This window comes from Lepidochelys kempii, chromosome 2 (assembly GCF_965140285.1).
Source record: "Lepidochelys kempii isolate rLepKem1 chromosome 2, rLepKem1.hap1, whole genome shotgun sequence".
Lineage (NCBI taxonomy): Eukaryota > Metazoa > Chordata > Testudines > Cheloniidae > Lepidochelys > Lepidochelys kempii.
Window position 1 is genome coordinate 135,987,226 of NC_136381.1, and position 17,363 is coordinate 136,004,588.

The following is a 17,363-nucleotide window of genomic DNA, read 5'->3' on the forward strand; positions in this document are numbered from 1 at the left end:
GAAGATTATAAGCAGTCAGTGTTGTAAATCCGTATTCATTTGCAAGATCTGCCATAAGATTTCTTGGTTTGGATCTTTCCCCAGCCTTGACATGGTCTTTCAGTTGCCCACCTTGTCCAGTTTGTGTACCAGGTTGAACAGAGGGCAGTTTTACCAGCCGGGAAGAGTTCATTTTTCTGATCCATCTCATTTTGGTTTTAAGCCATATGGGTTCCTGCTGACTCACAGTATATGAGCCAGATTTCCAAGCTGAAGGCGATAGATTGATTGCTTCTTAGGTATGTGTGGGGCTTTTGGTCACAGATGGCTGTGGGTAGTCATTCCTGAACATGCTGGTTGAGTTACCCTAGGTTTGTTGAACTACAGAGCACTGCTGTGGTCTGAACCTCTTACACCCAATGTTTCCATTTTATGAAGAGGGAAAAAAAAGTCTGTCTGTATGTCAGACCTTAAAGTCCTGAGTGAAGGGGCTTCACTCAATCTTCCAACTGTTCATGGTGGCAAAATGTAAAATATTTTGTAATATTTTAACATGCGTATGCCTGAAAATATGAGAGGACCACCACTGAGAGTGGAGGAGGACCCAAGACAATGGCATTAGTCAGATTCCCAGCACTAAATGACTATGTGATGCTGCCAAGTTCCTTTTGAACATGTTTTAAAACCTGCTTATCCCTTTGTGACCCACAGATGCACAACCTCCGGAGGGGGAAGAACAGTAGGAGAAGGAGGAACCAAGTGACAGTCTGGCAGCTGGTCTTCAGCAGCTGTGAGATTGTCACATACCTCTTCTAGGAAGCAAAAGGCCCAGGATATTGATGCTCAAGAAATTAAAAAAATATATCTAGACTGCAGTGAGATTCTCTGTTGTAGTCTGTAGGTGAAGAACAAGGGAGGATGACATGTTTGTCCTTCATGGAGTGTGAGACTCAACTACGGAAGAGCAAAATACCCAAGGGAAGAAGAGAAGAGTCTTGTTCTTGGCTGAGAAGAGTCAGAGGGAAGAAGACAACAAGTGACTGTGGAGGAGGAAATGCCCAGTGGCAGCTATGATTGAGTCTACCAGCAACACTCAGGCAGAACTGATGAAGAGCAACACCCACTCCTTTACAATGCCAAACCAGACTGCTTCAACCCCATGACTCATACTTGCTTCTCCACCAGGATCTCCTTTCTAGCCCTTCACATTAGCCACAGGAATCCTCTATGTGGGTGTCTAACTGAGCCAAACAATCCAGACTCATGTCTGCAAGCTGTGTGTATCTTGTATTTACACCTCCCACCCCCCCCAATCACCATAGTATGACAGCCTCACCAACAATTTTCATAACACACCCTGGGCAAGTAATATGAGGAATTGAGAAAGTCAGTGACTTGGCCAGGATCACCCAGAAAAATGATGTCAGAGGTGGGAATTGAAACCACATTTCCTTCCCACTTAAAGTCCCAGTCTAGTGCCTTGGCCACAAAACCATCCTTCCACTGGCCATTTCAGTTTAGAGCTAGACATTGAAATGTGTGCTTTGTTCCTTATCCTGTGATGTTTTGGGGTCAGCTGCCACCACTAGTTAATTGAAGTATAACTTTGTGGGAAGTCTGTTACATCTCCGGGCATAAACAAGCTGTGACTTACTTCTGAGTATTTTGTAGGAGTAGCATTGGGAAGGAACAGTGTGCTGTGAGGGAAGGAATATAATATAGCAGAGATCTCATTTATTGCATGCATACAAAAATTTGCTACATCTTACCAATATTAAACTTGTCAGAGAAAGGGATTCATTTATATTACAATTCTCCATTTTATCGGATGTTTGGCAGCTGTTCTGTACTAACTGGGACCTGTTTAATACTAGCCCCAGGATCGGTCATTCTGCATCTTTCTCTTTGCTGTAGACACAATAGCACAATTCATCACTTATCAGCAGAGCTCTGCAAATCTGCGGATATCCGTGTTTGCGGATCGGATGCCGATACAAATTTTGTATCCATGCAGGACTCTACGTATCAGGGTTTCCTGTTTTGGTCCTGGCTGCCATTTAATTCACCCTTTCTCAGCAGGAGTTTCAAGATGCTGGAATAACACTCTGGCCATTTCTTTTCAATTGAATATATATGTTACATTTGCCATTGCTGAAGTTCTAGGAATGACGGAAACCAGCAGTAGCTTTGGAGGTGCAGCTAAAGTCATAGTCCCTGTGACTAAGTAAACACTTCTACATCCCCTTCCTCTTGAAAATGTACACTACCACCATTTTGCTCCTGGTGAGGCAGTAGATGAAGTGTCACTTGTCAGCTCCAACACAAAGCAGTTGGAACTTCAGCAGCCAGGCTAACAGATGGCAGGCTGAATCCAGTAGAAGCTCATAGCAATGCTATTCGTTTTCCACTGTGATTGCAGACACGGGCCCCTATCCTGCAAGCACCTGCACAGGTGAGTGGCTTTACATTTGTTAATAGTTCCCCTGGTCTCCATGGGACTAATCACATGCATAGTGACTCATGCATGAAGGATCAAGGGCCTGGTTTCCAGCTAACACGGTCAATAGTTGTTCGTGCCAAAAAATATAGTGGTGTGAATGAAGGTTAACTGCGCCATTTTTGTGGTCAGTCAAGTTCTAAAAATGCCCACCTGACTAGCTGATACCAAATGTTCTGCCATCTGTAGCACAGAGGAGAGGGGAACACTGATCTGACCATGAGTCAGGTTATCCAGGTTCTTCTGATCTTAGTTTTCGTAGACTTCTGGTGGGATTCTTGTTCTAATCGCCTAGCCTATCATTAAAGTAATCATCATCTGTGCCTACTTTGCAGGGGGTGATAAGACAGAACTCCTTAAAAAGGGTATAATGCATTGACATCCTGAGGTGGATGTTGCTGTAGCAGTAGCTAACATTAACAATTTACATTTCTGCTAATTAACTTAGTCATTTTCTCCTCAACAACATAGTCACAAAGCAGAGAAGGAATGGAATGAGCCCAGACTCAAATTTGGTGTATTTTTCGGCCAGTTAAAACTAATCTTACTTTAAAACTGGAACAGCTATATTTGGAGTGTTATGAGGCATTAAGCTGTCTGAGAAATTATCATAAACATACAGGTAAGGGTAGCCTAAAATCCCTCCTTTACCTGTAAGGGGTTAAGACGCTCAAATAACCTGGTTGGCGCCTGGCCAAAAGGACCAATAAGAAAAGAAGATACTTTCAAATCTGGGTGGTGGGGGGAGGTTTTGTTTGTGCTCTTTGTTGTGCTCTCTCGGGACAGAGAGAGGGACCAGGCAGGAAAAAACATCTCCTAAAACCTACCTGAAATAAGCATCTAAGATTACAAAAATTGTAAGTAAAGCAAGGAAATGCGTTAGATTATCTCTTGTTTTAGCTTGTGAATTTTCCCTATGCTAAGAGGGAGGTTTATTCCTGTTTTTGGAACTTTGAAGTTGAGCCTAGAGGGGAATCTTCTGTTTTAAATCTTTTTATTACCCTGTAAAATTACCTTCCATCCTGATTTTACAGAGGTGCTTCTTTTACTGTTTTTTTATAATAAAGTTCTTCTTTTAAGAACCTGATTGATTTTAGTGTGCTAAAGATAAAGGGTCTGGTCTGTACTTTTATTAAAGGCAAATGGTTAGTATATTATTCTCAAGCCTCTCCAGGAAAGGGTGTGAAGGGGCTTGGGGGAATATTTTGCAGAAATAGAGATTCCAAGTGGCCCTTTTCCCTGGATGTTTGTCTAAGTCACTTGGTGGTGGCAGCAATACTGTCCAAGGACAAAGAAAGGATTTGTGCCTTGGGGAAGTTTTAACCTAAGCTGGTAGAAATAAGCTTAGGGGGTCTTTCATGCAGGTCCCCACATCTGTATCCCCGAGTTCAGAGTTGGGAGGGAACACTGACAGAAATCCTCAGGCATTTCCAGATTTTGAAGAGTTCAAGTAATACAGTGTTCCAACTTTGTGGCACATCTACCTGATGACAAGAAGCACAGTTTTTCATTTCACAAGTCTACAAGAACAGTTTATTTTTAAAATTGACATCAAAGTAGGAAGATGGACTATATCCAGAGAATTCATCATTTAATCCAAAGTCGCCTGTGATATTTTTCCAATAGAGCTAATATTTACATGTGTGGCTTTGTCTGAACATCAACGCTAGCACCTCCTGGAAGGGTTCTTTTTGTTTCCTTCATGACACAAGAGCATCATGCAGGATAGTGGATGACCCCAGAACGACTAACAGTGGTGCCATTTATTTAAGACTCTGCTGTCATTAATACAGTTTATGCATGGGTCAGCCAAGCTCCAAGAGCGTATTCAGTTGTGCATTTGTTTCAGGGATGTCAAGTGTGTGGGCTACTGGTTGGAGTTTTATAGAAGCAACCATAGGGAAGATGTTCCATTTATATGCATGATATTCCGCTAGTCAGATAAATCCAATAGTGGAAAATGCCTATCTTTATGACTCTGAACAGACTCATATAAGAAAGAGCCAAGCTAGAGTTTTTACTTAAATGCAAGCAGCAAGACCAAACTGTAAACATATGAAAGTGAATCTTGAGAAATAGTATGAGTTATCACAGGAGAACAAAACAGGCTGCTGTATTATTAATTTTTATATTGTTCTTCATAAGTACAGCTGGCTTGCCAAGGTTACATTCTAATTCATCAGAGATTGCTTTATTCACATTTGAGAGAGACATGCCTGAATACTTATGAGTAAGTCTTACCCGAGAGCAGCCTGCTTATCCTCTAAGGATGAAAACCGCTTTTTAGCAACATCACCAAAAGTGTGTGTCACCTTTCACTTACATGTGGAAATCAGGTTAACTGTTTTAAAGCTAATGTTAAGCTTAGCTGTTATGATTTCAACAACGTCAAAAATTCAGTAGGTTTTTGTCTAACGTCAAGGGATTTCAGTGCTTGTAAAACATGCCAGATTGAGAGCCCTGGAGAGTGAAGCGCTGTGTCCAGGGAATAGGTCCTTTTTGGGCAGAAGCTGTACAAGCCTCTGCCAATGTGCTCCAACCATGTGTTGGAGGGAACATTTCCAGGAGTCAGGCTGGTTCCGTCTCCATGCTCATCCAGTCCTTGGCCACTAATCGAGGTTTCTGTGACAGTGCTTTTTTTTAATCCCTATATCTTTCAGAGCCAAAAAGGTTGCTCTACTGTCTGCTTTTATGGAGGTGTGGGGGGGGGAGAGGGCTGAGAAAACGGAGAGCATCTCTGATGAATGCGCTCTCCATTCTCAGTTGCTCATGGAAGCCCCTCTACAAGAAGTGGGTTCACAGGACACAAAGGGTGCAAAGGGCAGGAAGGGACAGGGTCAAGAGGATATTTGTCCCTGTAAGGAACTTAACACCCTGTAGCTCCTGCGAGAGTTTTAGCTGTCTTACTACATGGTTTTAGTCCACAGAGTTGAGGCACAGGTGTGGATGGAACCTAACACAGACCTCACAGAATCTGAGCGTAATGAAATATGTTCTTCACGTCTCTTCCAAAGTTGCACAAGCTCATTAAGTCCGTTTTTATTTTAGGGAACAGACATGAGGTGCTGCTCTGCAATGAGAGCAACAGTGTTCAAAGAAATTGTAAACATGTGTAGGTAGCACACACTGTTTACAAAGTATTGAGTGAAAAGTTAAGTGGACACATAGATATTTGTTTTTTTTAAAATAGCCACAGCTGATATCAGTTGATATGTGAAAATTATTGCAAAATGAATATTTTAAGAAAAGGAACTGAGGTGACCGCCAGGACTCAGGAAGTAAGGTTTGAGTTCTATTTTACAGGATGGTTCCCTGATACTATTCAAAAGGCAATTAAGCTGATTGTTTGGGAGTGACACTAAGTACAGCTTGGAGATTACTAGGGTGATCTGACCGTCTGCAAGCCTGGCCATAATATAGATAGCAGAAATTTAGTAAGGACTAGAAAACCAGTATAAAATGGAGGTTTTATTTGTTTATCTTGCTTTGTGTTTTCCCAGCCTTCTGGTAGAAATATGTTGCCCCCCATTCCTGTTTCTATCATTAGATCTAGTTGTCATTACTTGCCCATCGTTTTAGAAGAGTGTTATAATGAGTAATAAACCTTTCTTTGAATCCCCTAACCTTGTGACTGTGTTATCACTCAGTAATTGCAAAACAATGCTGGACTCAGTTCCTCTGACTGGCCTCAAACATTGTTCTATATTACATATAACACTAGTGCCTTAAGCCCTTCAGCAAAACTGAGGTTTTGTGGCAGTGTAAGCAAATTCCCTACCTTCTTGAGTAACCTGCCAGTTCCATTAGGATAGCTGGTTTTAGGCTAGAACAAAGCTGGATGGGACCACCAGTATTAACACACATGGATCGGATAATATAAGCAAATGTATAAGGTATGTGACATGCTGCTAAGTATCTATGTATATCTTTTGTAATATAGTGAAGTGTGTCCAAACAAAATTGCAATAATAGCATGACTTGTCAACTTTAACGTTCTTTTAACAGTTTTTTTAAAAATGAAAGGTTATACATCTTTATAGTGGTTTTTAATAGTTATTGGGATTTATTTTTCTTTTCACAACCTGTAATGTCAGGATCTAGTACTGAGGGTCCAGCTATATTGGCCTTATATGAAAAGGAAGTTGTCGCATTCCTCTAAAATTGTGAAATTCAAAGCTACTTTAACTAACTTCTTAAAAATAGCTTTTACCTAAGGATGAACCAGGACTAGAAACAAGTGCATTGCCCACTGAAAAGCAGGAATTGCACAGTTTCCAGTAGCACAGATAATCCATTTCTAGCCTTGTGATATATTAGCCCTTAAACCATGGAAGGAAAGTGGCAGCCACCTGAGGCTGCCCCAGAGGTTTTGCAATGTTAAAACAAGTGTCGGTAGAAATGATTAGCAGACAAGGTAAACGGGAAGCCATCACATGGCCATAAATGCGGTTTGTTGCATGCCTTTATAAGTTATCATGTGATTTCACTGTTTTGTACATGTTTTACAGGTAATATTATCGGTGTTATATGATACTATGTGTTTTATAAACTTCTAAGAATACTTATAAGCTTATTCTCTAATATGTACCTGCAAAATACATTGAAAGGCTGTATTCGTAAGACACTACAAAAATCCCTGATTAGGAAGAGAAGGTGGGATTTTCAGAAGTGCCTAGAGCTTAGATGCCTAACACACACAGGTGCTTTTGAACATCCCAGCCAGAATCTGTCAGTTTAACCAAATTATTTTTTTGCTATTCTTTTATTTCTGCAGCATATAGCGATTTGGGGTATTATATTATTAACAAGCTGCACCATGTGGATGAATCAGTGGGAAGTAAAACTAGAAGGGCCTTCCTTTATCTTGCTGCCTTCCCTTTTATGGATGCCATGGTGAGTGTCTGACTCAGAACTGAATTTTAATTGTCACTTCTCTCTGATGTTCCCAGCTTATAAAACCCAACTATTTGACAGGTATCTGGAGGTGCATTAAAGGAGAGCTTGCCCACGCAAATAATTCCTCTGCTCTGTTAAAGATTTTGCAGATGATGCTACTGATGTATACCTGCACCCCAGTCACTTTCTCCAAATAACTAAGTATGAAAAGAAGTGGCATCAGTGAGTTACTTTTTAAAGGCAGGATTTTGTTGCAATATTCAGTATACCCATTGGCCAGTGAGATCAGAGCTACATTTTGTACACAGTGAAAGCTGGTGAATAAAAAGAAAACCTATTACTTGGATTTGTTAGAACTCTAACTCCACCCCTACACCAGGAATAAAGACTGCTTCTCATTACTGTATTCCCTTCTCAGCAGCTACTGTACAGTCATTTAAACCGATCCTCGCTCTCAGCCCTGGCAAAGAGTTAAAAGCTACAGTTTCTTCTCTGGGTTATTGGCCTAGATTTGTTCAGATTCACATGGGAGGCTGACTCAGATGTAGGAAAGAGTTTCATAAATGGTTTGTGTAAAGTTTAGCTGTAAGAAAGTAGCCAGGGTCTAAACCTGAACCTAATAGATGTATCCATGTTAGTCATTTTCTAAACAAAGTTCTGTCCTTTACAGGCTTGGACCCATGCTGGCATTCTGTTGAAACACAAACACAGTTTCCTTGTGGGATGTGCCTCCATCTCAGATGTCATAGCTCAGGTAATGACTCATCTCAACAACAGTTGTGCCTGCTGCACTATGGGCCAGATCATGGCCCACGATATGGAGCTCTATAGCTGTTCTAAACAAGCATTTGAGGTTTCCCCCGGCACGTCAAAACTTCTCACTGGCTTACAACCTGCTTTACGCCTTCCTCCCAGCATGCTGGCGGAGGTGGGGTTGTACCTGGAGCGTGCTGTACTTTGGCAGTCCACACTGCATAGAGGCCCCTTGGTGGCAGTTGTAGCTGAGGCTGCTTTCGCTTCCACACAAGTCAGGTATCTCCAGGAATGGGGAACCAGGATAGCTTGGTTTAATGCAATGTCCCACTGCAGCTATGCCCTTCCTGAAAGGACAGGAGTTCAGTGAAACACAATGGCTACCACATGTTCCAGGATTAAGTACCTTTATACAAATGTAAGTAAAGATTTTAAGCTCTTTGGGGGAGGGACTGTCTTTTACCATATTTTGTAAAGCACCTAGCATAATAGGGCTGAAATCCTGAGTGGGGCCTCGAGACTATATGACAATAGAAATACATATTTGATTCCTCAGTTCTCCCTTCATCCCTCAGCTATGCACTTGTTGATTAACTTGGTGAAATTCCAGCCATACTGCAATAACATATGCTGTCTCCTGAGCGTGAGGACAGCTCAGCAAGCAATATTCTTGTTAAAGGCCCTGAATGTTTCATGTTGAAAACTGCAGTCAGAATTTAGCTGAACCACTTTGGTGCTGCAGTGCATTATTAGGAAGGGTCCTGCATTGTTTCAACTTCCATTACCTGAGTGATGTGTTAAACGTATGTTCCCTTCATTCTGCACTTTACTAGACATCCATTGTGGAAAGTCATTTAAATTCATGTTTGATATCAAGTACCAATATTGCGGTTCTCATTTTTAAAGCGCTTAAACTTTTACACAAATTTAGCTTCACAGCACCGGGTACCTAGGCCAGTCCTTGTCATCCTCATTTAGTGGTGAGGGAGGTGAAGGCAGAGACGGAGCATGTGACTTGTGCAAGGTCAGAGGGAATCAGAATTCAAGAGCTCTGGGCTCCGAATCCTTCATTCAGTTCTCTAGGTCACCTTCCCTCTATTAAGTAAAAACAATTGTATGTTGAAGGGTTAAACCTTGTGGTCTGTTACCCTATGATAGATACTCATTTTTGCACTGTATACCACATAGAGCAAAATCTCTGCAATTAATATAAGTTAGAAGTAATTATAACAAGCTAACTTAATACCAAAGAAATCCACTTAATGGGTCTGACTCTCATCTCACTCTAGAGTGACCCTGAAAGTCAGTGGTATAAAATGGTGGTATGAAAACAGAATATAGCCTGCTAGGCCTCATTCTCCATGGTTTTGCATCTTGTCTAGTCATTCAGACCTGAACAAAGAGATTATAATACCACCATCTTAATCTGGCAGTGTTTTAGATACATACACTTTGCGCAAGGGCAAGTTGACTAAACAAGGTGTAAGGCTATTGAAAATGAAGTCCACAATATCTCCTCTTTCCATAGCAGAATACGTATGGGACAAGAGCATTTCCAGAAGGGCAAAATCTCTTACCACTGGACTTCCCTGCATCAGTTGACACTAGCAAAGTGAACATAAGCAGTAGTAACACCTGTTTAATAAGAATTTTGTTACCCGTAGTCCTGAAGATGTGATTGATGGTTTTGGTCCTGAGCGTTTAATTCTTTCCTCTCTTGAGCACTTTCTGGATGAGCAACTTTATTGAAAAAATTTCCTATGTAGCATCCTAAATCAATTGTTTTGCAATCCTCCTATAAACAGCATTACCAGCCTTGTAAATACAGGTATTTTATTTCTTTTTAAAGCAAGACATACACTAGGTGTAATCACTGTCTGCACACAATATAAAACCAATGAGAGAAGGATGTATTTAGTACCTCAGAACTATGTATTTAGTAAGCAAACCCAACACCATGTGTTCGTTCAGAACTCACTGTAGTCCCAGCCCCTGCCAATAGAGTCATTTTCAGTTCTTTCATTCACAGAACCCCACATTAAGCAGGCTTCCCAATTTTCCCCATTGGAAACATCTGGAATTTAACTGGGATGCTCAGGCTCTGTGATAAATGTGAAAGAGTTAAAGTTATTATCTTAAATGCTAAAATCCAGGAAGTGTAATGGGGTTGATTCTCACCATAATCGGCTGTATTCCTGGGATTTGGTATTCAGTATTAAAGTTTACCAGTTAGAATTATGCCAAGGCTGAGCCCTGGTAGTCCAAGAGAAAGCCCAGCTATCTTACTTGAAGCCAGTGCAAAGTTAGAATTGAAGTGGGATTTCCTTCTAACCACTGAGTTTTAAATACTGAAAAATCATATTTGACTTTCTTAAAGAGTCAAAGAAGTCAGTGTTGTTCTTTTTAATCTGACTTTCAAAAAAGAGACACTTAGAAATTGATATTGTAAGCATACCCACTATCAAAAAGGGTCAACACCATGTGGAATTGGTTAGGCTGCTGGCCCCCTGGAACTTACTACCAACACCAAGAGTAAATACATGCAAACATACTCATCCTTGTGGTTGCCTGTCCTGCACCTGACCCCGTTACCAGTACTTTGTCCACCTATAGCCTGGTGTCAAATCTTGAATGTGAATTCTCTGGGACAAGGACTGTCTTTGTTCTACTCGTTTGTACAGCGCCTCCTGCAGTGGGGAGCTAATCCCTGACTAGGGCCTCTGGGCACTTCCACAATGTAGTCTGCATCAGTGTGGCAGTGTCAGAGATCGATTGGTCTTGGGTACAACAGGAAATACTGGGCCCTTTATTTAAAATGGAAAACCCCTAACCTGTCTACTTTTTTTTTCTTCTTTTCTCTTTTAGGTTGTTTTTGTAGCCATTCTGCTTCACAGTCACTTGGAATGCAAAGAGCCTCTCCTTATCCCAATCTTATCCTTGTACATGGGAGCACTGGTCCGATGTACCACCTTATGCCTGGGCTACTACAGGAATATACACGACATTATTCCTGACAGCAGTGGGCCTGAGATGGGGGTATGTCTTGATGCCTGGTAGGACTTACTGTGCAATCAGGTTAGCTAGTATTGATGAGGATTGTAAGCTCTCTGTCCCTCAGGAAAAAAAGCACATAACACTTAGTTTCAAACGTACCCTTGTGCATACCAATTCAATGACCATGTACATGGCAGCTAACCGACAGTCTCCTGTGTGAGAGCGGTACAGCGTATCCTTATGTCAGTACCTCTGTGGCTGTGCTAAGCATATTCCCGCAAATGTTATATTAGTATTTAGGATCATCGGCACAGCAAATGCTACAAGGATGACATTGGAAACTGACATTCTGAGAGATTCCTCCCTGTGCGAGGAAGCTATGTGTCAGAACACCTCTTTTTTTTTTTTTTTCCCTTGAATGTCTTGCAGTAATTCACAAATCCCTCAGTGCAGATCAATGCCTTTATAACCGGTTGCCAGGACAAATTATGCAAATACCTTGTACATCAATTATTCAGATCTAGTAGGGCTGTTAAGAATGCACAGCTACCTTTAATTCTGTATTGCTAATGTGGGAGATTGCATTTTCATGTGGCATTCCTCTCTTAGGCTCTGGCGTGCTTTTGAATTTGGTGAGTCAGCTGATGGGTGGGAAAAGTGAGAAAAATCCTTTGGTTGTGCTTTTGGTTCTGTCCTGCCTATTTGTTTCAAAAGGGACTTTGTTTCTCTTACGCTTCAGGGAGATGCTACAATTAGGAAGATGCTGAGTTTTTGGTGGCCTTTGGCATTAATTTTGGCAACTCAGCGAATCAGTAGACCCATTGTCAACCTTTTTGTGTCCCGGGACCTGGGCGGCAGCTCTGCAGCCACAGAGGTATGTGAATCCCTGGGAAGCTGGGTGCCATTCTGTACTGAAATGTTTCATCGTTGTACTGCATTCCACACACAAAAGAAGTCTTCCTTGCTTACGTTCGCTAAGGAAGCAGGGTGTTCATTCCCATCCATATAAAGCACCTCCTGGTGTGTTTTCCCCTCATCTGTAGGAACAGGGGAAAGTGGTCTCAAATGCAAATGCTAAGTGATCATTTTTCCCAGGATGCTAAAAGCAAGCAGAAGACATTGGCCTAATTTCTGCCTCTTAACATGAAGCCTCTTGTCCTTTGGTCAGCCCTCTTGTCCCACTTACATCCCACTCTAAACAATGTCTTATCAAATGCATCATGGGACCACAGATTCCATTCAAGTATCCTGGGGTTTCAAGATTTGCATAGTGATGGGCAATGCAAACCCCAGAGCCTGGTGAATGCAGGATAGTTGTCTGGGGTCTCATTCCCCATTGTGTTGCTTCTTGCGTATTTATTTACAGCTGTGCAAAGCGATGTGATGCATTACCATCAGGACTTGTTAACTTTTTTGCAAGGTTGTAAGTGACTGTATGAGAGATAAGGCATGGAAGAATCAGGCCCCTAGCTGGGATGTGAGTGCGTGGGTTGTTTCACATACGCATACGTACATACCTGCCTACCTCTTGGGCACTTTCTAAACTGGTTGAAGTAGGGTCCCAAAGGCGAGTTCTTGGGTCCGTTGTCCCAAAGATGTGTCCTGCTTAACATCTTGAAGGTACCAGTCCTTTTGTCTCTGTTAAGTGCTCACTTTCTGAAATACTCATCAGAGGTGCAATTCAAGCAGTCCACAGAGGCACTGGTTTCTTGTAACTACAACACAAAATCCTGTGCTTACAGAAACTGTGCATCTTTATATGGTCCTTCCCCCATTTAAATCACTGGGATTTTTGCCATTGATTTCAATGGGAGGAGGATTAGGGTTTTTTGTGATTTCCTTTCCTTTTTTCCAATAAGGGGGAAAAAAACCTAGGAAACTAAATGCAGACTCCTACCTTTCTGAAATGTGAAGGATTTACAGAAAGTCCTAATGTTAAGGTTTTCACAGACATAGTAACATGGCCCTGTTGGACATATATATTGGTGGGATAAATCCCATGACTGGAATATTGGTATAGAGGGGTATAGCTTGTTCAGGAAGGACGGGGGAGGGGGGTGGGAGGGAAAGGAATGAGGTATCGCTGTATACATCAAGAATATATATACGTTTTCTGAGATCCAGAAGGAGGTGAGAGGAAGACCAGTTGAAAGTTTCTGGGTGAAGATGAAAGGGGAAAAGAAACATGAATGATGTCATGGTAGGGGTCTACTATAGATGAAAATCGGAAGGAGAGGTGGATGTTATAAGGACAAGGAGGTGGATGTAATAAGGACAAGAAACAGATTCTATGTTCCTTGTGCACCCAGTGGGTTTTCCATGAAATCAAGTCATGCAGGATTAGCCCCATAAGCCTTTTCTGATTCCTCTTTTAGGAGACCAAAACACTGAGGATATGTCTACGCAGCAAAGGAAAACCTGCAGCTGGCCCATGTCAGCTGACTCAGGCTTGCGGGACTCGGGCTGCGGGGCTGTTTTCACTGCAGCGTAGGCTTCTGAGCTTGGACTGAAGCCTGAGCTCTGGGAACCTCCCACCTCACAGGGTCCTACAGCCTGAGCCCAGAAGTCTACACAGCGGTGAAACAGCCTCGCAGCCTGAACCCCATGAGCCCAAGTCAGCTGGCCCAGGCCATCTGCGGGTGTCTAATTGCTGTGAAGACAAACCCTGAGATAGCAATAGTACAGACCAAAGAAGTATTTCTCTTCCACTAATGATCCATCCCCAACGGAGTCTAAATTTAGTTGAATCATAACAAGACAAGAAAGGCCTGATCCTGCAGACCCCATACAGTCAAACTCTTGGAGTGTGAATAGTGAAGTTATCAAGTTCTCAGGTGATTCACAGCACTGACACACATATTGGCTCTGTGGAAGAGGAAAGTTACAGGGACAGTTGGCTAGTTTCAAGTCAGCATTAGAAGGAGCCTAAAGAGAATCTCCCTAAACTATCTTCCCATGTGAACCAAGATACATCAGTTGAGAAGGGTAGGACTGAAATGATGGACATGTTTACTGCCCCATCTTATCTGGGCCAGCAGTGGCCACATCAGTGTTTGGAAAATCTCACCAGCCTCCATGGGGGGTGGGGGGGAGGCAGTTTCAATGTTTGAAAATGTTTCCTTGATGTATAATTTGACTTTTTCGTCAAGAAAGAAGAAAACGTAAACAGCAGCAGCACAAAGCAATCTTAAAATCGGTTGAGATGTTAGGTTTTTTTGTATCGCATTTATGTAAATGGTACTTGCAAAAGTACTAGAGGACTTAGTTTTCTTAGATTTCAGGTAATGAGCTGAAACAATGATCTAGGATTATTTTTGTCTGATCTCAATTGATTAGTACAGAAGTAGGCAGAGTTTTCTTCGTCTCTAGGGTCCCTCTAGCCCAAAACAGTCAATCTGGCATCCAAAGTGAGTCAGTCTGCAGGCTTTCAAATTACATTGCTGTAGTTCTTTTTAATTAAATAATTTTATGTTTCCACTGTTTTACTTATGAATTTATTAAAACAAAATTGTATGAAAAAGTTAAGATCATGGAATACAATTAATAGAAAAAGCAGTGTACTCTAGTGCAGGGTATTTAAGCCTCACTAGATCAAATAATTAATCAACACCGTAGAAGGAATAAAGGGAAAAATCAACTGATTGACGAGCAAATAAACAGTTTAAAAATCTAAAATATAATCAGAGAGTACAATTGTGATGGTAAAACCTCACAGTTAAGTCATATAGCTTCACCCATGTTGAATTTTCCCTGAGTCTGAAATGCATCATAGAATAACTGTTTCTATGATTGTTTTCCTGATGTAATGATTGCCCTTTGGTTGCCTTTCTCTTGTTGCACTGAGGTCAATAGTAACTGAAAAAGGATAAAAAAGTTAGTTTATTTATGCTGTCTGAAGATTTGAAGAGTAAGTATGTTCTCTTTTCTCCTGTTGTAGGCTGTGGCAATTCTGACAGCTACATACCCTGTGGGACACATGCCGTACGGCTGGTTGACAGAAATTAGAGCCGTGTATCCTGCTTTTGACAAGGTGAGTATTTGTATTGTATGATGATACTAAATACTTTGTAGTCCTGTTTCACATTCATGGTAGTTCTAGACCCAATTTCCTTTGATATACACCACTGTAAATTAAGGATAGTTAGCAGAAGGCAGAAGAGTTACACCAGTGTAAAAGGTGCGTAAGGGAAGAAGACTCATACGCTAATCTCCATATTTTCCATTCCTCCTTAACTGCGTGTGTGTGTGTGTGTATATATGTATGTATATAAAACATGTAAGAATGACCATACTGAGTCACATCAATGGTCTATCTAGCCCAGTATCATGTCTTCCAACAGGAGCCAGTGCCAGATGCTTCTAGCATTTGGAGGTTTAAGCACACCCAAATCATGGGATTGGATCCCTGACGGTCTTAATTTTTTTTAACCCAGTAATACTTTTGACCTTCACAACATTGTGTGGCAATAACTTCCACAGGTTGACTGTGCGTTGTTTGATGTAAACCTGATGCCTATTAATTTCATTGGGTGTCCCCTGGTTCTTGTGTTATGTGAATGGATAAATAACACTTCCTTATTCACTTTCTTCATGCCATTCATGATTTTTAGACCTCTATCGTATCCCTCCTTTAGTCGTCTCTTTTCTAAAATGAACAGCCCCAGTCTTTTTAATCTCTCCTCATATGGAAGCCATTCCATCCCCCTAATCATTTTTGTTGCCCTTCTCTGCCCCTTTTCCAATTCTAATACATCTTTTTTGAGATGGAGTGACCAGAACTGCATTCAGTATTCAAGGTGTGGGAGATCCCATGGATTTATATAGTGGCATTTTGATATTTTCTGTTTTTTATAATCTCTCTATCTCTTAATGGTTCCTAACATTGTTAGCTTTTTTGACTGCTGCTGCACATTGAGTGGATGTGTTCAGAGAACTATCCATGATGACTCCAGATCTTTCTTGAGTGGTAACAGCTAATTATAGCTAGGATTATTTTTTCCAATGTGTATTACTTTGCCCTTATCAACACTGAATTTCATCTGCCTTTTTTTTCATCCAGTCACCCAGTTTTGTGAGACTCCTTTGTAACTCTTCACAATCATCTTTGAACTTAACTACCTTGAGTTGTTTCATCTGCAAATTTTGCCACCTCAAGAGTTCACCCCCTTTTCCACGTGTGTGTATTTATATTAGAGAGAAAGAGTGAGCGCACACCGGGATGGCTCAGGCCATGTTGAATTAGTTGATTGATGTATTTTTGGTCCTCTATTTTTATTTTTTGTCTCTATAATGTATTTTTTAACATTTTAGACTATCCTAAACTCTGAATTAGCATTAGTTTTGCCTTTTCATAATTTCAAGTATTTGTCTTATCTCTAGTTTTAATTTACCTCTCAATTTCCTGGGTTTGAGGTTCTGGGTGTTTTTTGTTTGTTTTGAATATAGATAACTGCCGTATTTGTAAAGTTTTTAAAAACTTCAGTGGTAGCTCCAGTTTAATTTAGCTATTTCCCTGATGAAGAACATCTTCATGAAATATCCAGCAGCTAAGGAACTCAAGTCTCATCTTCAAAGTTAGGCTGTTCTCTGGACACTACATTGTTTCCGCAGACTGGATTAGCTTAACTTGCTCATATTAAATGTCAAACAAAGGTTACTTCACAGGCTAAAACAAGCAGACATTCCATATATTATTTCTATACTATGGACTTAACCGATCAAGGTGAATGAGAATTTTCATGGGAGCTCAGCAAGTTACATAAGGACTCCAGGACTGCTCCTGGAATAGATTTGAGGAAACAGAACAAAAAAGCCCCTTGGTATTTTAGTCTGAATTACATTTTGCTCTGACTTGGCACTAGTAACAGCCTACATACCCACACCAACACTTAATTTACATGATGACAGGTAACCGCTATGATGATCAAAATCAGATACCCAACCCCTCCATTCCCCAACTGCTTATACACTCCTGAATTCCTTTGGTCCCAATCCTGGGTGAATAAACACTTTTGTGTGTGGAGGCATGTATGCACTTACACAGATGTAAGTAATCAAGCCCTATTTGTTTTTGTCCACCACACTTCCATCCAATTTTTAAAATAAGCAGTCAGTCACAATTGTTAACTTTGTTTATATGAGGACAAGACTCTCATGCCAACTAAAGTTCAATATGTAGACTTATGCAGGGACATCCTGCTGAATATAGACTAGAATATGAAAATAGGGTAGCATCTTTGTTAGA

At 41.1% G+C, this 17,363-nt stretch overlaps 1 protein-coding gene across 3 annotated transcripts in view; it reads left to right on the forward strand.

Moving 5' to 3' along the window:
• ANKH (ANKH inorganic pyrophosphate transport regulator) overlaps positions 1-17,363 on the forward strand; it is a 215,612-nt gene that overhangs the window by 83,036 nt on the left and 115,213 nt on the right. For all 3 annotated transcript variants that reach the window (XM_073332298.2, XM_073332297.1, XM_073332300.2), the window contains 5 exons: positions 7,251-7,369; positions 8,043-8,126; positions 10,991-11,161; positions 11,859-11,993; positions 15,057-15,149. In XM_073332298.2, the coding sequence (XP_073188399.1) occupies positions 7,251-7,369; positions 8,043-8,126; positions 10,991-11,161; positions 11,859-11,993; positions 15,057-15,149 (602 nt within the window). The remainder of the gene's footprint in view (positions 1-7,250; positions 7,370-8,042; positions 8,127-10,990; positions 11,162-11,858; positions 11,994-15,056; positions 15,150-17,363) is intronic.